The sequence below is a fragment of the Lynx rufus genome, unplaced genomic scaffold (genome assembly GCF_022079265.1).
Source record: "Lynx rufus isolate CCGP_SWC_20201006 ecotype Redwood Valley unplaced genomic scaffold, mLynRuf1.p SCAF_6, whole genome shotgun sequence".
Lineage (NCBI taxonomy): Eukaryota > Metazoa > Chordata > Mammalia > Carnivora > Felidae > Lynx > Lynx rufus.
The window spans coordinates 112,540,223-112,564,293 of record NW_025814878.1 but is presented as its reverse complement, the minus strand read 5'-3'; the positions used below and the strand labels follow the sequence as shown (position 1 = coordinate 112,564,293).

Genomic DNA, 24,071 nt, shown 5'->3' with positions numbered 1-24,071 from the left:
GCCAAAGTCGGGCACTCAACCTAGTGAGCCACTCAGGCGCCCCTACCAGTGCCCTTTCTTCAGATGCTGGGTCCTTTCCACGGCCTTCTACTCCCTCTGCAGCAGAGGGAGTGCCCGACCCTGAGCTCTGGTCCCAGAATTTATTGGGCTAATACGAGGATATCAAGTTGTGCTCCTACCCCCTAGGCCAAGAACGTGAGATGGCAACTTACATCATTTAGGAATACTGATGTCAGTGGTAAACTCCAAAGCAAAGCAAGGGGGTGATTGCATTTAATTCAAGAGTCTGGTGGCCTCAGAAGAGCACAAAGGGAGACAGTGACCTAGGAAAGACATGCTGTTTGGCGGCCATGTTCTATTTTGTACACCGGGTGGTGGGCTTGTGGATGGGTCATTTATTATTGGTGTTGAAATCATAGTATTATAAAACATACCCTTTGGAATTTGAGAAAAATTTCATTTTTTTAAGAGGAAAGAACACAGTTGCTTGTGGTTGAGGTCAACACAGGGCTGATAATAGAGGTTGTTGACTCAGGAACTTAGCAATGAGACAGTGAGGATGCATTTGGAGGAATTTTAGGTGGAAAGAGTCCACACATCTGGGAGCACCACCACTTTCCTCTGGTCATTTCCTCTTCGGGAAAAAGCTCAGGTCCAAGAAAGATGTATGTCCTGAACAGATCCCTCCCTGAGAATCAGATGTAATCACTTTAAAAGCTCTTCGTGTGTTTTTCCACTGGGTATTGACTGAACCCTCCCAGTGCTCAGTGCCTGCTAAGAGCGCCACTGGGAAATATAAAAGAAGCTTGGGTGTGGTGTGCGTGTGTCGAAGGGCCAGGGCTCATCCTTGGACTATGTTTATGTGAACATGTTTGCATTAGTATAGTACAGCCGGGCTGCCTCTGCAGGAGGAAAGGATCCTAAACAAAGACCTTAGATGCAGTCAGTCCGGAAAGGGAGCTGGCAGGGAACCAATGCTTATCACATGCTTGCTGTGTGCCAGCCACTCTACCTGTGTTACCGCATTTAACCCCCTTGCCGTACGGCGAAGCAGGTATCATCATCCATATTTACAGACGAGGTTCAGGTAGGTTATGTATTTTGCCAAAGGGACAAACCAAGGATAAAGCCTTGCTCTGACCCCGGAAACTTTTTTATGTTAGACTGCACACAACGTGGAGGAGCACAGGTGACTTGATCTGGTTCTGGACGGAATTACAGGGTGAAGATTTGGGGGCTGCAGACAAGGCAGAGGCCTGCCCGGGTTGGGCTTGGGATCTCAGGAGCAGCAGCAGTGTAGACTGGTGGGTAGGGTGGGGTAAGAGCTAGGCACCATCATCAGGCCTCTGGCCAGGGTCAGGTATCCCAGGTGTACTGTCGTCCATGGTCTTAGTCTCTGCTTTCCTACCCAGAAAACAGTTGTCCTCCGTGTACTTATATCTTATCCTCTGACAGTATGTTTGGGGGACCTGAAGATGCCATTCCCATGTTTTTTTTATGCTCCCTGATGGGTGGGGCAGGGCACAGACTAGTTCCTAGCTCAGGCTTTTTCTTCAGGATGACCTGGGATGCCCATGAGCTTCAGAACACATCTAGGAGACTTGGAGGACTCCAGTTGCTTTGCCTCCCTGTCCCATGGTCTGCCAGGGTAGGTAAAGGGGACCACATGGAGGGGAAGGGTCTTGTTAACCTGGTGACCACATCTCTGTGCTCCCAGCTTGAGATCTGGGCTGCGAGGAGTTCCTGTTACCAAGTGCTGTGTGTGAGTGAATGGCGGCTATAAATTTGACTTGCATGAGGTAGCCTCTGAGTTGATAGAATGGAAGAGCCCATGACTTGCTAATGCCTTTGATCTGTAACTTACACAGCCGTGGCTGGTTGGCCCTGGACCCTGGCAGTGATCAGTGAAAGCATAAGGCATTGTGCAAACAGGAACTGCCATGAGGAAGAAGGAAGGGCTGCTGCATGCTGGGATTTACCCGGCTTTTCAGGAAAGAGTAGCCAGAGAGGGGTTCTGTGTCTCTGGTGGTTTAGACCTACCTGAGCACGAAAGCAGTTTGTGAATTACGGTGTGGCCCGGCTCCTGGCATCTGTGACAGGGGTTAGTGTTTATCAGGCGCTCCTGCCAGCTCCCTGTAGGGGCTTTCTGCAATGGGCACTTGGGACAGGGTTGTTTGGTTAATTACAAAACTCTGTTAAAGGAGGAAGTCACTTTTAAAAAGAACACAAACAGGGGCGCCTGGGTGGCTCGGTTGGGTGTCTGACTTCAGCTCAGGTCATAAGCTCACAGTTTGTGGGTTTGAGCCCTGCGTCGGACTTTCCGCTGTCAGGGCAGAGCTGGCGGCTTCAGATCCTGTGCCTCCCTCTCTCTCTGCCTCTCTACCCCTACCCTGCTCGCTCTTGCGCACTCTCCCTCTCTCTCTCAAAAATAAAAAATAAAAAAATAAAACATTAAAAAAATAAATTAATTAAAAAGAAACATTTTAATTTAACCCCAAACGAATAGGTGTGCATCCCAGTGTTTTGATGTGGCATTAGAGCCTTTTCTTCCCCTGTTGACGTGCTAATTTGGAGTTCTCTGCCCTCTTCATTACGTGAATCACGCCCATAAAACGTCATTGGCTAAAACAGCATTTCTTAAAAATAAAGCAAGAATTTAGTCACTTGTGAGTACAGAATCCTTTAGAACCTTTTATAATTTATTTCTCCAACAACACCTGATTCAAAGGCAGTAAAAAATAATCCTGTTCTTGAGTCTCTTCAAAGCATCTGTTGGTTGTCACAGAGACTGCTCTTTCTGTGCTTGTTTCGTCATTTATGTAACGTTTAATTAAACTTCCCTGTTTTCGTCAACAAATATACAGCTATCTTACACCAGTTTTGGAAATGATCCCAACTAATTCCTGGTAAGCGGAACACTCGGTGGGATAGAAGCAGGAGACCCGCGGGTGTGCTTGAGAGAATCCTGCCAGCTGGGAACGCGAGCATGAGTTTACTGGGGGAATAGATGGTGTGCAGCTCGGTCAGTCAGGTAGAGGTCATTAACGGACGTGCAAAGGAGGTGGTGGTATTGCTGTTGCAGATGGCCCTGCTGATTCCACGGTCTGCCTCCCTCCCTGCCTGCTGACCCTGCCCTGCAGGAGCCAGCTTTCTCAGAGGTGTGGGATGTGAGGCCAGCACCGCGGCCTGCGCCCCTACCTCTGTGGGGGAGGGGAGCAGGCCTGAGCGGAGACTGCTTCCTCTCCTCTGTCCCCTTTCTCTCTGGTTGCCCCCCCCCCCCCGCCGTGTTCCTGCCAAGGAGCTGCCTTGTAGAAAGGCATCACCCCCCCCTCACATGAAACGTTTTGTCCTGAATGGAGAGGCAGCCTCCAGCTGAGTGTCCAGGAAGTGAGCTATTGTTCACACAGCATGTTCTAAACATTTTCTGCCAGAAGGAAACCTTTTCCCTCTGGTTTGTCCTTTTTTTTTTTTTTTTTAAACAAAGGAACCTGGGTTTTGATTAACTTGTTTTTTAGGTAGAATTCTGTTTATTTTGGAACCAGATGAATGTGAATCATGAGTGCAAACCCTTTCTAATCTCTATAAACTGAAACAAGCAAGGGGGTAAGACTGTGTGGGCTGTTCGCCTGGCATCTGTGCTTTTACAAGGACCACAGACGTTTCTCAGTGTAAGCAAGACTTACAAGTGGGTCAAGTGGGTTCCAGCGTGAAAACGAAATGACTCTTAGGCTCAACCCTGTTTTTCCGAGCGCAGAATTTTACAACGCTCCTGGGTACTTTACTGCTATGGCCCCTGGATATTGGCAGGGACCAAAACTTCCCAGTAACAGGGGCAGACAGATACTGCCTTTGGAGAAGGAGCAAATCTCCCTTTCTGTGCTTACAGAAGCAAGAAGTTTATCTTCACCTATGGGACAGTGTCTTTCAGGAATGGATGAATCACACTAAGACCCCACGTCTTTTTTTTTTTTTTTTTTTTAACATTTATTCACTTTTGAGAGAGATAGAGTATGAGTGAGGGAGGGACAGACAGAGGGAGGCACAGAATCCAAAGCAGGCTCCAGGCTCTGAGCTGTCAGCACAGAGCCGGACGCAGGGCTTGAACTCACAGACTGTGAGATCATGACCTGAGCTAAAGTCGGACACTTAACTGACTGAGCCACCCAGGCACCCCAGAAGTTAGAGCTTGCTTGAGTATCCTAGTCAACAGACTCCTCATTACAGCTCCCTCTAGAAACGAGACACTGCGCTAGGACTTCGTGTGTGTTGTCTCACATCTTTATAGCAGCCCTGTGTTGATGTCTCCGTTTCTCCTGTGAAGAGACAGAATCTTGAAGAAGAGGGGTCGAGTAATTTGCCCGTAGCAGCGATCCCACGGGTGAGGAATTTTTCCACACTTCATGGAAGAGGAAATTGAAAGAGAAGTTAAATGACTTGTCTAAGGTTCCACAACTAATTTTAAAAGTATTTCAAATACAAGTTTTGTTTTCCAAAGTCCTTGTTCCTTCCTCCACTCTGCAGAATCTTTTCAGTGTTCCGTATCCCATATATTTGAAATTGTGCTCTGAACTTTAGTAGAGTAGAAGCTAGGCCCTAAAGAAGCTGGATGTCATGAATTATAAAGCTAATGAGTTGGGCACAGTCACATGTTTCTAGTGCTCTGACCATGGACATTGTTCTTCTTCTCTGACGTTTGGTTTCCTCTTCTGTAAAATGGGCAGAATCAGAGCTCTCCTCCAGGCTGCTTGTGAGGATGGACTGATCCATGGGGCGGGCACTGAGCTGGTGCTCAGTGGCAGAGTGCCCCAGTGACAGAACCCAACCCTAGGACCTAACAACCCTGGGAGGCTCGAGTGCCAACATTGTTGATCACAAGTACTTTCTGAGGAGAAGTGTGCCTTGCTGTGAGCCCCTGAATTCGATTTTCAGGAAAGAAGACCTCCCTAAGTAGGAAAGGGATAATTTAATAAGCTCTCAACACAGTCCACCCACCTCTACCTTGTTCCCTCAGTGTTCTGAGGGTGGATTTGATCTCATTTTATTGACTTCAGGCTCTAGAGGATACGAACGCATTCCATTAGCCATGTATTCTAATGTGCTGCTTACCATGCTGAAGTAAGTCATTGATGGAGGGATCAGTGTCTTTTGAGTCGGATTAATACGAACCAGTTTCCCAGGGTTTGCTTATCCCTGGGAACACTGATAATTGAGTTTTCAGATTGTCAAGACCAGGGTTAGCCTGGGTTCCAGAATAGAGAAAGCCACACCACAACAGAGACGCTATGCTGAGGGCCCTTCACCCGCAAGCTTGGTGACACGGAATAATGGTGAAGTCAGCTTTCCCACATTCCTTTCTCTTTGTTTCCTTTGCTGGGCCTGTCTCTGCTTATTAGCATGTTGAGCAGAGTTCATTACAATTGATGAAACTTCAAGCCTTTTTGACCTTACAATTTACTATTCTCTAAAAGATTTGATCCTGAAAGAAATATTTTTTTCCCAGCATTTTATTCTGGGAATTTTCAAACATGCAGAAAACTTGAAAGAGACTTGAATAGTGGGTCCCTACATACCCAGCACCTCGAGCCTACATTCTGTTAATTGCATTTTACTGTACTTGTTTTGTCTCCTATCCATCCATCCATCCATCCATCCATCCCTCAGTCCACTTAAAAATTGGTTATTTTTTGCTGCATTTCAAAGTCACTTGTGGCCATCATAGATTTCATCCCTAAACAGTTTAACCATGTTGTATATCATTAACTAGAGTCTGATAGATATATGTTCATAGGGTTTTGGGAAGAGGGGCAGTAAAGTGTATACAAAATGAAATGCATAAATCTCAAGTCTACTATTCCTTGAATTTGGACAGACACATACATTTGTGTGACCCAGATTCCTATCAAGATGCAGAATATTGCCATAAACCCAGAAAGTTCCCTCGCACCCCTTTCCAGTCACTCCTTACTGCCCCCTATGTTTTTCCACCTCCATAGATTAGTTTTGTCTGTTCTAGAACTTCATATGAATGGAATCAATGCAGTGTGTGCGCTTTTGTGTAAGGCTTGTTAAAAAGAAAACCACAGGCCCAAAGTGGAGTCCCTTAGGCCAGGTCACCAGACTGGGGCTTAATTAACCTAATCTAATTGCACTTTCAATCTCCCCTAGAAATGTAGTCTTAACCAGGTCAGTCTGGGAATTTTCTGGTCAGCACCCATAAGGTAATCTGTCACATTCCCCAAAGGAAGATGAGGTAATCTACCTACTAAGACCCTTTTGTCCCCAGAGGAAGGTGACCTCACCTGAAATAGTCCTTTTTTCTGTTCTTGACTTCCTTGTCCTGCCTTTGAAAGTCTTTCCCCTTCTGTAGCTCTTTGGAGCTCCCCTCCACTTGCTAGAAGGGATGCTAACCAACTCATGAATCATTTAGTAACGCCAACTAGATCTTTAAATTTACTCAGTTGAATTTTGTTTTTTTAACAGGCTTCTCTGAGGGATTTTAACTAGTGCTCTAAAATGAATTTTGAGAACTCTGTCAACTTCATTTATCCAACTTCCTCTTTCAAAACTTCAGAGACCATTAGGAGTGGTAAGCTGCAACAAATCTCAGGGCAGCTGATGGATACTGATAGTGTATTTGCATTAAATGTATATGATCTTTTTTTCACACCATAAGTATGTGTAATTTGGTGCTGAGAGTTTTGCATGTGACTCCCCTAGTCTTATGAGGCAGATGCAGAATCTGAGGAGCTGACGGATGTGGTACCCTTTCCCTGGCCACACTGCTGAGGAAATCAGTTCTGAATGGGAATTTAGAGCGTTTTCTGTGGGCTGGTTTAATCGATAGCTAGGCTAACCGTGCAGCCAGGGCGCTTTAATGAAATTCAGATTGTGGAGGAATGGGAGCAAGGGAAGCTTACTCGGTGATGGTGGTAGTGAAAGAAAAACCAAGGAAGGTCCAGGAAGCAGTTGCCCGGTGTTTTAGAGACCTGCAGCCTCCCTGAGGTTGGGTGCCTTCCTCCCCGTTCCGCAGCCCTGGCCCCCAAATAAGCCTCCTCCGGGGTAGAAAGGAGATTGTGTAAATTGGAGTAGAACCCAAATACATAACCCTCACTAATCTTTTAGAGTCTTGTCCCACTTATTAAAGCCAGTATTTGGCACATAACCCAGAGTTATGTGGCAAGTCATAATAAAGTTAATTGGAATCTAGGTCTCCCAACTTTTTTTCTTCTTTCAGCAGTTTCTTGAGGCTTTGAGTTAAAGATTTGCCTGGAAGGTAGGCTGTTCCAGGGTGAGGAGGTCACTGGCCAGTGTTGTTTGCATGTAAGGTCTTCCTCCCTGGGTAAGGGCCTTCCTCCCTGTGAGATGAGATGAGATGCCGGGTCTGGGGCATGCGCATCTCTGGTGGGTGGATCGGGAGCATGTTCCTGGTCAGAAAGTGCTAGCTGGGAGAAGTGGGGTGGGAGCTGCTTTGGGGAGGGGGGCAGGGAAGGCCCAGTCAGTAACCTAAGAGGCGTGTGAAAGGTAAAAAATGAGGAAGGGGGGATAGGAAATGAATTGGGGAGCCACAGCGTCTTTGACTTTGCGTTCCCCCGCCCCTCCCCCAGAGTCTAGCCTGGAACAGATAACATGCAGGCTTTAACAGGAGCCCGTGGTGACACAAGTACAAAACACTTGTGAAACAGAACCACTCTGTTGTCTCCCAGCCTGGAAGGATTGAGAAGGAAGGTAATGATGTAAAGGGGACTCAAGTTGGGGGGATATGCAGCAATAAATATAGCAACAATCTGTGTGCCCCCTGTGATGAGACAAATTAAGCCTCCACCAACAGCGGCGTGCTCTGTGGAAAAGAAGTTACTCATTGTCAGTGGAGCCGCCACCGCAGCCTCTGCCTCGGAAGGCCGGCCCTGAGTCTGTTGGCAGATATTTATTCGTTCCCTGCCCTCTTCTCCCCTCCCCCACCCTCTCCTGCCTCCCTCTCCTAAAAGCAGTTGACAAGGTTAGAAAATCAGGACAAATAATTTACTGCAATCCATCTCTGTCTTTCCTGAGGCCTTGTGCAGGCCAGGGGCGGAGGGAGAGGGGGAAAAAAAATAACCCAGACCCTGGTCAGTGACCCTTTTTCCAACGTGGAATCAAAGCCCACTCCAGGCTGAGCCTGTCTGCTGCTGAGAGGCAGGAAGACAGAAGTGGTGATGAATTCTTATGTGGTTTCTGGGCCCGGGAGTGCAGCTGTCAGCAGTCTTCAGGGTTCCTTGCCCAGCTGGAAGCACGTCAGCGGTCACCTGATGGCACGCGTGCAGCATCCAGTGAGGCTTGGGGTGCTTAAGGCTCAGTTCCTTAGCCCTGTGCTCCTAGGAATGTGGAGCACTGTCCAAGCAAGGGAGAGGGTCTGCCACTTAGTACCCCAGAGCAGGAAGCTCGAGCTCCCCGGGGGAGCAGACTCTGCCACCAACGGCACTTAGCGGAAGCAAGAGCTGTGCCACCCGCGAGGAGTTTGGGAGTCGGCCCATGGAGCAGAGCTCCAATTCCCTCACCTGAAAAATGAGATAATATGTTTGCTTGGCAGTGAGTTGAGGCTCTGCAGGATTGCTGAGCGAAAGGGCCAGCTGGTAGTTGTAGGGTATGAGGTTACTGTGCCCGCAACCCAGGGAGGTTGGAGACAGATAAAAACAGGGGCAGGGAATCCAGACTGGGGTCCAGAAGTGTTGGCTGCGTTTCCTCTCTTACAGTATTAATGAGGTGACTAGCCCGATGTGGGCATTTAACAAATTGTAGCTGTTCTTGTTTGTCACTGGCCGCCTCCAGTGGGCCAGCCCTGTGCATGGCTCCATGTGAGATCTAAAAGAGACAGTATGAAACAGGGTCCTTGCCCTTAGTGGCTCTGTAGTGTCTCTGGGACACCTCCTAAAAACAGTTCATCAGGGAAATAACGATACAAAGCAGAGTGTGTTTCTGGACCAATCAGGTATTAAGCATTGGTACAGAGAAGGAGAGGTAGAAAGGGTCTCCAGCCCTGGCAGTACAGGCCCAAGGGGATTGGTATGTATTTTCCAACTGGTGGGAGAGTCCTTGGGAACTGAGAGTTCCCCAAGCAGCAGAAAGAGGGTTGGGAGGGAATGTCTGACCTCAAGAGCCAAATTCAGTCAATGGTGAATTGCAGAAACGTCTCCCTTCATGTTCCCATTTGCACCAAAAGAAAATAGGAAGCAGGTGATCCCTTTCCCTCCTTCCTCTATGTTAGGCCCCACCTAATGGGCATGCTGACCAGACTGATAACTGCTCCCCTGATATTTGATTACAAATGGGAGCCCCTGAACATAGCCATTGCTTGTAACTTGTACCACCTTCTGGAAGGGAGGTTTCACAGCCTTGGATCCAGGCTTGTGGTTTCTCGGGTGGACTTCCTATTCCTACAGAGGTATTTCTGTCTCCGACAGCTGTCTTCTCCCTCCCCTCACTCCTGATACACGTTGAAAAGTCCGTTGTAATCTGACTTGTTCCCCAAAGCCAGGGTGTAGTGATAGGGAATAGAGACCTGTTTATCTGTATACGGAATATCACCACCCATGATCCTGTGTTCTTTTTTGTTTGTTTGTTTTTGTTTTTGAGAGAGAGCAGGGGAGGGGCAGAGGGAGAGGGAGAGAATCTGAAGCAAGTTCTGTGCCCAGCATGGAGCCCGACTTGGGGCTTGATCTCATGACTGTGAGATCGTGACCTGAGCCCAACTCAAGAGTCAGACTCTCGACCGGCTGAGCCACCCAGCACCACACAATCCTGTGTTCTAAACAAGCACGTGTCAGAAGATGTGAGCAGCGGTGTCTCTAGCGTTTGAGTTATTTTTGTTTTCAGCCACATGGAGAATATGTTTTATACATCCCTGGTGGGGGCAGGAGGGGAGAGTCTAAATAGAATAACCTTGAGTATATTTTGAAAATGGAATATTTCCAAGCATTTTTAAAGTACATGTATCCATTATGTCGATAATGCTTAGGCCTTACCAAACACAAATATAAGTTCCCTATAGAGTTTATGTGAAGTGCAGTATTAGAGCGTGACCATTGTCCGTCTCTCCCCCAAAAGGTCACTGAACCTCAACAATAGAAAAGAGAATATTGAACTGTGCCCTGCCAGGACATTACACCTGCCTGCTTTGTCCCCTGAGATGCAGAACATTTCTGAGAAAACAGCTTAGTCAGATTTTTTTTTTTTTTTAACTCAAGCCTAAATGGTTAAACTACACAAAGTAGATAGACCAGAATGGTGTCTGTTTTCTCGGTCAGCTCCTCTTTGTCTAGACTGGAATGACCATGTTCTCCCTCTGCTGGTTCTGGGCCATGAAGGGTGTGGCAGGGAGAGAGGAGATCCGGCTCCTCCCTGTTTCCCCAGCCCCTGGGGAAGATCACAGCCCCAGACAGCTCTGTGCTTATGGTGTCAGGGCGGACACCTGCCAGTCTCTGCCCAAACAGGACCTTTTCATTGCCATGTTCCTCCCAGCCCTGTGTTTCTGCCAAGGCAGGAAAGGGTGCTGGGTTGTAAGCTGTCAGTAACCTGCCGAGTACTCCTAGTTCCTCTATAAACTAGCATCTTCTCAGCGTGACTTAGCTACTCCAGTTCGCAGGACAGCGACATGTAGTTTCAGTGAAATAGTTGTGAGAGTGTCCTTGCATACCCTGCCAGAGGGTGGGCTGTGGAAATGTGGGCTGTTCCTGGCCCTTTGTAGTGGGTGTGAGGGTGACTCCTGGGGCCAGCAGGAAGGAAGGAACAGAGCAAAGAAGCAGCAGGGTGTTCAGCTCTGTTCACTCGGATTTCAAAAGGCCCTTTGGCAAAGGGCCAATGAATTGGGCGGCCAGGAGATGCTGATTGGCTAGGTCAACTGTGGCTTTGGGTGTTAGGTGATTATGATGATCATGAAATAGGTACCGTAGATGACTTGATTTTATATTAAAAGCTACCTTGGGGTCGTCCTCCGGTTCAGCTCTTTCCACCCATGACACTCTGCATGCCTTGGGAAAACAGCTTTTTCTCTGCTAGCTCTTAAGTAAATGGACCCCTCCCTCCCCGGCTTTCATTCATTCAGTAGGTTCCCTGTTTAACACAAGCCAGCCCAAGGGGGCAAAATGGCAAGTAAAACATGCTTTTTTCCAACTCTCGTGGCCTTTTCAGTGGTGATTCTCCCACATACACCCTCTTTGGCCTGGAAGAGAGATCCATCGCCTGGTGGAGCCATTCCAGGGATAAGGACCCATTCATTCCCCCCATGCAGAGAAAAGTTTTCTCATCTCGAGCACCCTGCTCTTCTCCTGTAAATGGAGAAAAGGAAAAGGAAAGCACATCAACAGATATCCGTGGAGTGCCTACTCTTTGCCCAGCTTGGAGGCTTCTATGATCTGGACAGCCCAGCCTTTGGGACCTGGGCACTGATGTGTCATTTAGGGCAGCCTGGGGGTGGGGGAGCAGCTTGGCCTGTCTCCAAATATCCCTAAGCCTTTCCTGTGGAAGAAGAGGTGTTCTAGGGCAATAACCAGACCAGTGGGTTGAAGTCGGAAGAAAAAAGATTTCAATCTGTAAAAAGACAGATGTTATAAATTGGCACTTTCTGCATATAGGGCGAACTGACCGGGAGAGTCCGTGATCATCATAATCACCTAACGCGCCATCTCTGGAAGGCCTTTAGCAAAATCGGACATAGGGTGGGAGTTGGCATTACACGACCCGTGGGGTCCCTGCTGCTAATTCAAGATTTTGTGCCTGGAAGAACTCTCAAGAGGGAACCATGTGTACAAACATGTATGTAGAACAGTGTTCTTCATGGCACTGTTGAGAATGAGAAGAGATTGGAAACTACATACCTGACCACCAGGGGACTGGTTGAATAAATAAGGTGACATATCTGTTAAAAAGAAAAAGAGGGGCGCCTCGGTGGCGCAGTCGGTTAAGCATCCGACTTCAGCCAGGTCACGATCTCGCGGTCCGTGAGTTCGAGCCCCGCGTCGGGCTCTGGGCTGATGGCTCAGAGCCTGGAGCCTGTTTCCGATTCTGTGTCTCCCTCTCTCTCTGCCCCTCCCCCGTTCATGCTCTGTCTCTCTCTGTCCCAAAAATAAATAAAACGTTGAAAAAGAAAAAGAAAAAAAAATGTTCTTACGAACTGTGGGAAGAACTCTAAGATGTATTACTAAATAGAGAAAACGATGCAGAGCAGCATATATAGACTGCCTGTGTCAGTGTGGGGGGTAGAATACCTTCATATGTTTGCTTACATGTGGCTGGAACAGATCTGGAAGCACACTTGAGAAACTGGTTACACTGGTTCCCTGCGGGGAGGAGAGCCAGACAGCTGGGAGACAGGCACAGGGAGACTTCTCTGAATAACCTTTGTATCTTTTGAACTTTGAATCATGTGGATGTATGACTTGTCAAAAAATACAAGTAAAAAATTTTTTTTCAACTTTAACTAGGTTTTTACTAGGTTGAATGGAGCTCTAAGAGGGGAAGTGGAAAGCACACGAACCTTTTATCGGGCATCTTCTGTGAGCCAGGCCTTTGGCTAGATGCTCTATGTAAGCTCTACTTTTAATCCACGACAACCCTTCATAGGAGGCAGGACCCATCCCTGGTCTGTTTTTGTTTAATGTTTAATGTTTGTTTTTGTTTAATGTTTTTGAGAGACAGAGACAGAGACAGCACGAGTGGGGGAGGGGTAGGAAGAGAGGGAGACATAGAATCAGAAGCAGGCTCCAGGTTCTGAGCTATCGGCACAGAGCCTGACGGGGGGTGCGAACTCGTGAGATCATGACTTGAGCCAACGTCAGGCGCTCAACCGACTGAGCCATCCAGGCGCCCCAAGACCCATCCCTGTTTTTGTAGAGTCAGCACTGAAGCTGGGAAAGCGTGAAAGTGCTTGCCTGTCCGTGTGGGTCTTTCCCACGCGGCACCAGGCTGCCTGTTGAAGGAGGCAGTTCTTGAAATATGCGGAGGCCAAAGACAATGATGCATTAGGAAGGGAAGGAGGAAGACATTTTCTTCAAGGGACAGGGCAGACCTGCGGTGGCACTGCCCGCTTCCGTGCCTGCCTCTGGGCTGTGGGGCTGGTGAGCGGAGGCACACCTCCATTTGCTCCACAGGTCAGATGTGTTGTGTTTCCCTTGGCTTTTGCTGAGCTGAGGGATGGAGTTCACAGTGTACGTTAAAAGGCAGTTTTCTGTGGCTGGAGGAAAATAGCCACAGCTCCCGGCTGCAAAGGGAAGGATGGTGTTTGTTCTGTGCTCTTCTGCCCGCTGTCAAATGTGCTGTCTTTGTCTGCCAGCTGGAAGCTGGCTGGAGAGTTGTGTTTTTGGGGTTTTTTTTTGTTTTTGTTTTTGTTTTTGTTTTTGATTGTCAGACCCAGGCTCCTTACTTGCACTTACAGGAAAAAGCATCCAAGCCCTGGTACAAAAGGTTCTTGTAACATTCTTTTTGGAAAAAGAGCCATGAATGAGCTCATTATCACTGCATCCCAAAAGAGGAGGAGAGGAAGAGAAGGTGTCCGCCTCCTTGCTGCCCTGTCTTGCCCCTGGCCAGGTTTCCTGGAGTGGGGGGCTTGGCTCTGGCTCAGGGTGACCAAAGCCAGATGGCTGGAACAGGTGGTCCATACAGGGGGCAATGCTGGAGACATCGGATGCTTTGAGACTGGCTCTCCCTGCTGTGGTCCAGAGGAAGGGTACATGTCTGCATCAAAAGATCCTCTAATCAGAGTTATACGCCTGCCTCACTTTGACTTCTAAGAGGTTCCTATGTTGAGGTTCTCTTCTTGTCTCCATTCTAAAAATTGTCCTCATACCTCAGAGCTGGCAGTCAGGCAGCACCAATTATCTGTTGAATGCTTAGGACTTGCCAGGCACTGCTCTAGGCACTTGGGGTATCACATGGAACCAAGCTGGCAAAGTCTCTACTCTCATGGAATTTAAATTCTGGTGTGAGCAGTGAAATGTGCCAGGTCTGGCCTGCTGTTGTCCAGTCTCTGCTGGGCTGGGGGAAGTGCTGCAGGAGGGATATATAAATGCCTTGGAAGGAAGACTTTTCGGCATTTCCAGCAGCTGAGCCCAGGTTGTTACCCACTCCCTCCTTTCGGAGCATGTCTTTAGTCCCTGTTGGGCTGTGGCCACAGAAGGGCCTTTCTTGATATGAGCAGCAAAGAGTTCTGATCCCTTGCAGGTTGGCGCTTGGACCTTGGAATCATCTGGAAGAGACCTGGAGCACTCCCACACACACCAACCGCCCTGTGCACTGATAGTGAGCCGGCAATGTTTAACTGAAGCCTGACAGCCTCTCCTTTTTGTTCCTCTCTCTTCCGTTTCAGATTGAGAAAATCATGAGCTCTATTGGAGAAGGGATTGACTTTTCTCAGGAACAACAGAAGATCTCAGGTATCGTACCAAGCAGCCGCTTTCCCGTGGAACACAGACCTCTGGCTCCTTTCTGGCCCGGGTTTTTCCTCTGGCACAGAAGACAGACACTTGGTGGGTGAGAGAGGTCAGCCTCTGCCCGCGTCATGCTCCTGCAATTCAGACACGGATCCGTATGGCCCATCTAGCTGTTATTGTAGGGCAAGGGCTCTTCTCACACATAGGAGGGGAAATTGCATTTTAGGCCACCTATTGAGAAGGTTTTTTTTAAGTTAACAGTTGTCACTTGTCCAGAAGTATTTTTGTAAATGTAGGTTTTCTCCGATTGGCTTAAACTGGAGTGCACTTTGGCTTCGGTCTGTCCACTTTCCCAGGCAACTCTGGCACTTACCCCTCGTGAGAAAGTAGCTCTCGTTCGGCTGCTCCATGGCAGTGGCAGAGCGTTGGGTTGGCTCGGTGGTCTCAGACTGTTAGCCTGCATCACCTGGAGGGGTTGGCTTTGCTGTCCCTCCTTGTGTCTGTCTCTGCATTTTTCCATTTGCTTAGTCACTCGTTTTTATCCTGGGTCACTGCTACTCTGGGCATTCTTTTCTTTTCAAAGCCCTAGGGGTGCGGTCAGCCTTGATTTCCTTTGTTGGAAGCAGGGAGCTAGAGAGGCCATATGTGAGCTGTTTTCCTTGATAACAGACCTGTGGTTGTATTACTTTCTTAGGTGAGGGGACATTTCTAAAGGTACCTGTTAGCTAGAGCAAGTCTCACGCCCCATCCCCCAAGCACCTGCAGACCTCCCTCTGCCACCAGAGCACCCGGGCCGAGTCAGTTCAGTGAGGCCTGGCCTCTCACCATCCCTGAGGAAATGCCTCTCCAGCTGGAGGGAAGGGCTTCCTCGCTCACTCAGGAGGCTGCGTGCAGGACTGGCCTCTTAGCCCAGGTGACACTTGTGGTTCCTCTGGCCCTATCAGGGAGTCAGATGGGTGGGGACAAGTGTGCACACTGGGGGAAGGGAGCTGCTGAGGCTGTGGTGCTTGTGAAAGTTGCATGGGCTCTGGAGCCTCAGCCCCACGTTCAAATTCGGCTTCTGGATGTATGAGGGTCTTTGGCAAGTCCCTTTATCTCTCTGAGCCCCAGTTCCCTATCTACCTTTGGATAATAGTACCTACCTCATAGGTTTGTTGGGAATGACTAATATATACAAATACTTGAGCAAAAGAGGTAAATGGTAGATAGGCTCTTTTTTTGTCCATGAAATAATTACTTACCCGCATCAAAAAACCTAGGGAGGAGGTGCATCTGCTTGTCTCCCTCCACCATGTCTCCAATTGGGTTCCCAGAGCCACCTCCTTCCAGCAGCCTTGTTCCCCTGGCTTCTAGCAAGAGAGGGCCCAGCTGGGTGTGGCCCATCGTCGTCATCAGTCTTGGATTACGCTGGGGTCTGCAGGGGTGGCTCTTCTGACTCAGCGTTTGTGGCTGTGTCTCCACGTGCTGGAGAACAGACAGACAGCCTCCCTCTCTGTTGTCGTGCGCAGCCTTCATCAAGAGTCAAGCGTTTGTTGGGAGTAGATGTTCAGTACTGAGACAAACACCATTACCGTTTTCCAAAACCGTGCTTGGGGGACAGCCAGGACTGGGATCGATAGCAGTCCGTTCGGTTGAAGCAGCTTTCTGCTTGCCTGTACCCCTCTATGTCCAAGGAATGCACGTGCTTGAGAGTTTGGGTCAGTATCTTAACTTTGATAAATCAGGAGATGTGGCAGCACCTTTGGAAAACACATTTCTGCAAGAGCCCTTCTCTTTGGAAGTGATGACACTGAGCTCTTTCCTGGCCCTGGTGGTCCCACCCACTAGTTCTTACCCCCACAAACCTGTGTGAGTGGTGAAAGTTGGCCTGGCTTCCCCCCTAGGTCACCGGGTCCCGACACACAGTCCTGTTTTAGCACCGCTGAGTTGAACCATCTTCTATACAGCGGCGTAGGACCGTCTAGGGTGGGCACACGAGAACAGCCACCTGAACAGAGGGTGCCCCCACTCATGCTGCAGAGTCCCCAGCCTACTGTGTCTGCACTGCTGCCAGGCCATGAAGCATGGGGAAAGTAGACTCAGGTCTGCCCATGGGCTCTGTCTTCTATCTGACAGGTCAGGACGGGGCTTTCCCCAGGACCTCAGGGAGCACCAGCCTTCAGCTCAGGCCAGAGCAGAATTCTTGCTTGTTTTGAATGGTCAGGTGCAGGGTTCAGATTGTCCTTAGGTTTCTGGATCTAGGAGAGGCTTGGGCTCTGGGGTTGCCAGCCTGGGAGGAGGAGCAGGCCTTCCAGCAGGCAGCTGTTAACTAAGCACAGGATTGCTCAGCGTGACTGGTTTCACAGAGGATCGTGTTCTATAGGACGAGACCCAGTATGGAACTGGAGTCTTACTCTCGTCTTGGGCCTTGGAACCCTGAGCTGCCAGCACTGGAGCTAGTTACCCGAATCCCCAACAGACAGGTTTCACAACTCATTCCACTCTGAGGAGTCCAGGGAGGGGAAGCCTTCCCACTGGCCCCGGCCACTCTGGCTGCTTTCCACAAAAGCCTGTCTGTGGAGCGCAAGAGATCATTTGCTTTCTTCTGCTAAAGCCAGCCGCTTTAGCTGTTGAATAGCCATTCAGTGCAGGCTCCTTCTGGGGCCTGATCTCCCTGCACACACAGCCCTTTCTTTGCCAGGACCGTCTAGAGCCTGCTGAGCTATCGGTGTCCCCCAGCATGTTTAGAGGGTGACATCTGGTCCCTGGGTCTTTGTCTCTACATGTGACCTCTTCTGTCTTCACGGCTGTACTTGGGGTTTGGTCCCGGCTCCCCCTTTTCCTTGGTGCCTCCCCTCCCGTACCCTCCTCCTCTAGATAGCGAGGGGCCTGCTCTGGGCCTGGCGCTTCTCTCCGGGGCTCCGGCAGGCCCCAGGAGAAGTCCCTCCCCGAGTTGCTGAGTGCGCTTGCTCACCTGAGGAATATTGGGTATAATGTCTTTATTTGGTCACCTGTTTTTGTGACACCCCATGGCTTATTCTCTTGGCAGAGAGGCACGGTCTTTCTTACATGGTGAGCAAGGGGTCGCTTAACCTGTGGGCTCTGCCCTCAGGGCTGTGTCATTCCTCTGTCCCCTTCTCTGGCTGTCCAAGACACTGTTGGCCAAAACTATAGGAATGTGCCTTCTCTCTCCTTAATAAGCTGTTTCCAGCCCCTCGAGCTGCAGGTAGGGTTTCCCCGTCTCCGCCTTTCAGACGCATGTGTGTTGGCCGACAGGAGATGCTGGGGAGCCTGTCATTTTGCTGTGATGCTTGTGCTGCTGTGTCCTTCTCCCTCAGCGGCGGCAGCAGCGGCTTCTGCTCCGATGTCCGCTCCCTGATGTATTTTCCTGAGCGTGGAAGGGAGGAGGGTGGGGAGGGGAGAAGGGGAGGGCCAGACATTATGAGAGCGAGCGAGGGCTGTGGGGCCGGCAGCAGGCAGCGTGGAGCCCAGGAGCCTCCAGACAAAGCACTCTGCTGCGGTTCTGTGAGCGCACACATCCACCGGCAGCAGGCAGGACCACAGCTGCCTGGCTGGGGGATTACAAGCAGGAATGAATCAGCAGCCAGGGACACTTGACTTCGTGAGCATACAAGAGCCCGCCGCCTAGGTTCCCTGGAGCAGACAGCCCCAGTCAAGGGCAGGGGACCCAGCGTCTTGGAGTGCTGCTGCAGCGTGCATCGGGAGGCCACCGGGTCCCTGACCACCAGCTGCTCTGCAGAGGACAGAGGAGGGGGAGCCTAGGACAGTGGGTCACCGGGGGCTCCCTGATAACCAAGCCAGTTGGCCTTGGCCTGCCTTGAAGGGCAGAAAGTGCCGAGAACAAGAGAATGACTTTCACCGTGTCAAGAGTTCTCTGGAGGTGATGTCTTTGTAGTTGGTTCTTCTTTTTCCTCCCTTTCCCTTTTTTCCTTCTTTTATCATCTGTTCTTGCCCATGAGAACCAGAGAAGTAGGTGGGGGCTAGGCGCTCAGGTCGGCAGGGAGGGCTGAACTCTGTTCCTCCCCGCCCCGCCCCCCTGTCCGGCCGAGGAGCAGAGCAGATACATGTCGTCCCTTCCCTGCCGGCCCTCAGAGGAGAACATCAGGATCCGGAGACCCTGGGAAGACCGTTGCTGTCTGTATCACTCAGCCAGAGAGAGCACAGCGCCGAATGTGAATAGACTTACGCCGTCACAGCTCAGCTGACAGAGGACCGCTTCCCTTTTCCCTTTCTTTCATCGGGTCGGGTTTTGTCGTCTTTAGCCAAGAACTGGATCTGCCTGCCTGCTTTCCACCTGAGCAGGCAGGCGAGTCACAGGAACAGCCACTATCAGAAGAGGAAGATGAATGCCCAGCCCCGGCAAAAGAGCCCGGCCCGGGAAGGCAGCACTTCAGACAGCACCCTGGCGCGGGAGACGCCCCGCTCGCCGGCCGCCAGAGTCTAGCTGTGGACTGGGCCCCTGGCCCCACTGGCCGTGCAGCCCGGGGGGAGCGCGATGTCGCCGTCACAGCAGGGCCACACCTGAGCCCCAGCCCCGGGCCCCGGGGCCCCGGCCCGTGCGCGGCACTCGGCCCCCTCTGCCTTGAGCCTCTGAGCACAAAGGGCCAGTGGCCATGGTTTGCTTATTCCGGGACTGCTGGGGGAAAACAAGTAAAAGTCTCTTTTCTCCCCCTGCCGGGTTCTGTGCTGCTTGTGTTGCATGTGCTGGGTCCCCGTGAACAGCCGCCGCTGCTTCCCTCCCGGAGCTCTCGCTGTGTGCCTGTGCCCCTCAGCTGCATGAAGACGCGTGCTCTCTCCTGACCGGTTTGTGCTGCAAGGTCACAGGACTTGTCCCTCGCCCACGGCCCCGCGGGGGCTCCAGAAGTTGCATGGATGAGAGGAGCCCCCAGCCCCTCTAGTGCCCGTGGGAACAGACTTCCTGAAATACCTCAGTGTGAACGCTGACCTGTGGGCGGAGACCGTGCATGTGCCACCGCAGCCCTGGAGGAGCTCAGACTTGAGGGGGTGGGTGGGTGTGCGGCCCGGGCCCACCTGCCCTCGGCCTGCACCCGGAAGAGGAGCTGCGGGTCCTCTGCTCTCTGGTCTCTTGTACATAGTCTGGCTGCTTTATGGTAATGACCATGATGTGGCAGTGCCATCTGTCTTCCTCTGAGTGCCGCTGCTACCGCCTTAATGGGTTTTCCCTTTTCAAGCGTCTGCCGATTCCTCTCTCGTCAGGTTCGCGGACGCTGGAGCAGAGCGTCGGGGAGTGGCTGGAGGCGGTTGGGCTGCAGCAGTATGAGAGCAAGTTGCTTCTGAATGGCTTTGACGATGTCCGCTTCCTGGTAAGTGCCCGCAGGCCTCCTCGGGGGCGGGGTGCAGCTCGGCGGAGACGGAGACGCGCCTCTCTGGTCTCCCGTGGGCCCTGCTGGAGTGCTAAACAGTGCGTAGCCCCGTATCCCAGCAAAGAGCTGAATGAAGTGACTCAGACATCCAGAAAGTCAGCCGACTGTCATGTGCCTTCTTTCTAAACTCGGTCTCCCTCAACTCTGCTCCCAGAAACGGTTCTGTGGGGAGAGCTCTTTGCAAGTCTGCATCCCAAGAGGCAGGGTCCCTGACTGTAGACCTTTGCCCCTTGCTGGTCTCCCTCTCAGACCTCAGACCATATGTCGTGCAGTGAGGCCTCAAGGCGGGTCTTGTTCTGGATCAGACGCCGGGAGTTTTGGTGGACAGGACAGCCAGGTCCCCTGTGATGACTTTCCATCCCATCTCTGTTGGATGGCAGAAGTTTCCTTTATTCCCCAGAATGGTGCCACCAAGCAGGTAGTTGCTGAAGCAGGGAGCCTGGTCCAGCAGGAAGGCCTCTTCCCTGCCCAGCCCAGCCCAGGCTGAGCGGCTAGGGTGGGGAATGTGGCTGTGTAGCCTCATGGACTCGTGACCTCAGAGATGACCCAGAGGAGAGGCTGAATTGGTGGTTGGAAGGCTTGCTTGCTTTTCTGAGGTATAATTTTGTGTTGTCTTCCTGTAAAGCACCAGGTGTTAAAGAAAAAGAAAAATCCGGGCGACTTTCCTCAGGCTCCCTGTGGAGTGGGGCCTGGCTGGGGCCTTGGGCTTAGGATCCAGTGCATCTTCTTTCAGTCCAGAAAGTGGCTCGGGCACGCATGAGCATTCCTCTCCTGGAACCCCTCCAGGAGGTGGTGAGGTGAAGGGGTGGGGATCAGTCAGCCCAGAGCTCCCATCTCCAGTGTGGGTCCCTCTGGAGTTCCCACTAACGAGGCTGCATTTTGTGCCTACCAAATAGCAGCCTGCCCGGGTGCTAGCCTGGAGCTGCCGGGAGGAACCCTGACTAGGACAGGCCCGCCTCACCTGTGCCACCCTTCCAAAGCCAGCTTAGGGCCGTTACTTTTCAACTTTTAAAAGTCTTGGGTTTTTAAATAGCAATTTTTTTTCTTACATTAACTGAGTATATTTATGGTTCTTATAACCTAACCCCTGACTTACCATGTTCCTGGGGGAAGGCCGACAAACCCAGGGTAGAGGTGGTAGTTCAACCAGCGAGCTGGGGCACTTGGCCCCTGGTGCTGAGTGTTGGGGGGGCCTTCACTCTCCGAGCATACCCCTTCACCAGACTGGCTGGCAGGCAGGCAGGCAAGGGAGGCGGGCTGTCCCTTCCCTGTGCTTCAGTACCTTAGAGGCTGAGCTCTTAACTTCTCACCCCTCCTTCTTCTACTTTTGGAAACGGTAAGGTTCCCAACTGTTGAACATAAAGACTCCTTTAAAACTGCTTCCCTGCCCCTTCCTGTGCTCACACCCAGAAAGTAGCTAGGCGGGCATCTTGGTAAATCTGGCCCTGAGCCAAATGTCCATCCCGGAGGGTGCAGGGACTCTGCTAGACCACGGGTCTGTCTTTGGGGGGAGGACACTCATGGAGGGAGGCCAGCAGCTCAGTATTTCCAGGGCCCTCCAGGCTTCTCCTGTTGCCCTGGGTACGAGCTATTCCTCGTCGCTGCTGTCTCAGTTCCAGCGGGGCACTGGCAGGTGGAGTCTGTACAGGAAGGAATGCTGATCGCACCTCACTTGAGCACATTACTTCCGGTAGCTAGAGTGGCCTGAGGAGCCATGCAGAGCATCCTGGGTAATTACATGTAAATTGCCAGATGGACTGTAAGGCTAATTGTTTTAGCAACTGGAAAAAAAGGAAAAAAAAAAAAAACACACACACAAGAAAGGGCATTTTTATTGAGAAACATTCTTTTCGTTGCATATGGTATAATTTCCATCATGTTAGCTATGGTATATCTCCGTGTAGTTTGGTTTTCAGTAGGTTGCTAATGTTTTTCTTCGTTGTGAAATGCCCTGGAAACTTCTACAAGATGCATGAGTAGCTTCCAGAGAGCTAAGCTCTCGAGGTAGGAGGAACATCTGGACACTAAGAGTGTTTCACAGACCAGGCACTGCTGTAGAATTTCCCTGTGACAGGGTCCTCCCTGTTGGGGTGGGAGGGACTTTGTCATCATGTGGTCTAATCACCTGTGCCTTCCCTTCCAGACAATCTTGGCCATGATACTTTGCAGCGACAGGGAATTCCACCACCTTACAAAGTAGTAGCCATTTGTTCTTTGCATTGCTCAGGCTTAGTCAAAGTCTGAGTCCTTGTGGACTCTGTCTTTTGGGCCACAGAGAACACGCTTAAACCCTTTAGAAAACTGAAGACTTTCTGTCATGGCCTCTGGCATTTTATCTTGTCTAGGTCCAACATCCTCCTGTTCTGGGTTGTTCCTCCTATGATGTGATGACTGAGCTGGATAAGCACTGCACCTTGAACTTTATTCATACTCTCTTGCCTGCTGGCAGAAAGGGCCTTTGATTTGGAGGGGTCAGGGTCAGGACCAGGGCCGGGGCAGTGGGGGCTGCCACGTGCTCCCTAGGCTGATCGGGCTGACACCAGACCCTGGGAGACAGGGCCCCGGAATCTAGCTCCTGCCTCTGCCGGCCAGCCCACCACACTGGCTCGCTCATCACAGCCACTTCCGTTTTTCACCGTAAGTCTTGTCCACAGGAAATGGGCTTTCTTAGGACAAGGGAGGAAATGCATTTAATCAGCACGGAAGGAAGGTAATTGGTGATTGGCGAGTTTGAAGCTCCAAGCGTGCTGGTGCAAGTCTCCGTATCTGGGGACCGAGCCTGACCTCCCTTCACAGAGGTGGCAGTGGAGTCAGTGATGGTGCTCCACATGCTGGAGTGTTAGGTGGATGTCAAAAAACTGTTTTTGAAGAATGTCTGATGTGGGCAGACGTTGAGTGAAGGAATCAAGACACAAAAATCCATATGCAACATGATCTTAACTTTCAAAAAAGACAACGTCTCTGCACAAGAGATGCAAAGGAATAAGCCAGAACGTTTTCAGTGGTTATCTGAGGGGGGCTGTGGATGGCTTTATTCTCTTATTTGGAACATAAGAGATTTTCTGCATTTCCTACAACGAATGGATCCAAAATCAGAAAAGCAAATAATGCAGGTGTCTTAAAGATCTTGATGGTCCAGCTGGGAAAACAAGGCGCATAAAGCAATAAAAACAACCAAGCGGCCAAGTGTTAAGTACTGTGGTGAGGCGTGTAGGTGCTGCAGGAGCACAGGGGAGGAGAACCCCCCTTCCCAGGCGTGGACCCAGTGCCCGCGCTGAGCTGGCTCACAGCCCTGGGCATACTGCTGGTCAGGGCTCAGATGGGGCTGTGAGGCCCAGAGGGTGGAGACACTGCCAGTGAGGGGCAGGGCCGGGATGCTAGCCCAGATCTGTCCCAACCTTGAACTCCTGGGTTGCACCTGCTGTCTGAGGGTCTGCAGAGGCTGTGGGCTTGGAAAGACACAGGCAGAGGAAAGGCGAGTGTGGGGCCTGAGCCATCTGCGGTGAGTAAGGGGGCCAGTGTAGGGAGTGCAGTGAAGGGCAGGCCACTGGCTGGGCAGGAGGGGTGGGCTGGGCTCGACTGCAAGGGGCCTTGACAGCCACGCGATGGGAGGCCGTCGGGTTGTTCCCCTCATCGGGCAGAGAGGCCCTGGCGTCGGGGTGCACCTTAGATGGCAGGGCATGGTAGAGAGGGCGCGTGGTGGGTGCTGTGCTGGATGACAGACAAACGGAAAATGGAGACGAGTCTGGCAGCCAGCGGAGGATGGGTTAGACACAGTCTGAGCCACAGGCCCATCACCTCTTACAGCCAGCATCATCACGGAGGCCTCTTGCTCCTCCCATCAATTTATTTCTCCACAGGCTTCCACCACGTACGGATAGGCTCCTGCTGTTTTCCTGTCTGTTTCTGAGACCAGGCCACCTTGTTCCAGTGTGTTGGGGAGGGATGACCAGTGAAGAGGAGCGAGCCCTGAGAGAGCTGAGAGGCATAGGCTTGGGGAGGAGGTCATTCTTTTTTGGCCTCCGTGACGTTTCCAGCCTGACCCCCAGACCCCGGAGCTTCTCTTCCTGTGTGCTCCCCGCGTTAGCTCCTCACTCCTCAGCCCCGGAGGCCGGCTTTCTGTCCGCAGTGGGGCCATGCCCTTGGGTTCCTACCCTGGCTTCCCAAGCTCCCTCCCTCTGCGTTCTTCTCTCTCGGGCTTCAAGGGGCCTCTTTGGCCTGGGCAGGGGTGCCCTGGCACTGCTGTCCGGATGCCTCCCTGCCTCAACTTCCTCTCCACTTGCCCTAG

General features: G+C 51.2%; 1 protein-coding gene across 5 annotated transcripts in view; it reads left to right on the top strand.

Annotated features, from left to right (window-relative positions):
* ANKS1A (ankyrin repeat and sterile alpha motif domain containing 1A) overlaps nucleotides 1-24,071 on the top strand; it is a 181,054-nt gene that overhangs the window by 132,964 nt on the left and 24,019 nt on the right. For all 5 annotated transcript variants that reach the window (XM_047101259.1, XM_047101255.1, XM_047101256.1 and 2 more), the window contains 2 exons: nucleotides 14,336-14,402; nucleotides 19,617-19,723. In XM_047101259.1, the coding sequence (XP_046957215.1) occupies nucleotides 14,336-14,402; nucleotides 19,617-19,723 (174 nt within the window). The remainder of the gene's footprint in view (nucleotides 1-14,335; nucleotides 14,403-19,616; nucleotides 19,724-24,071) is intronic.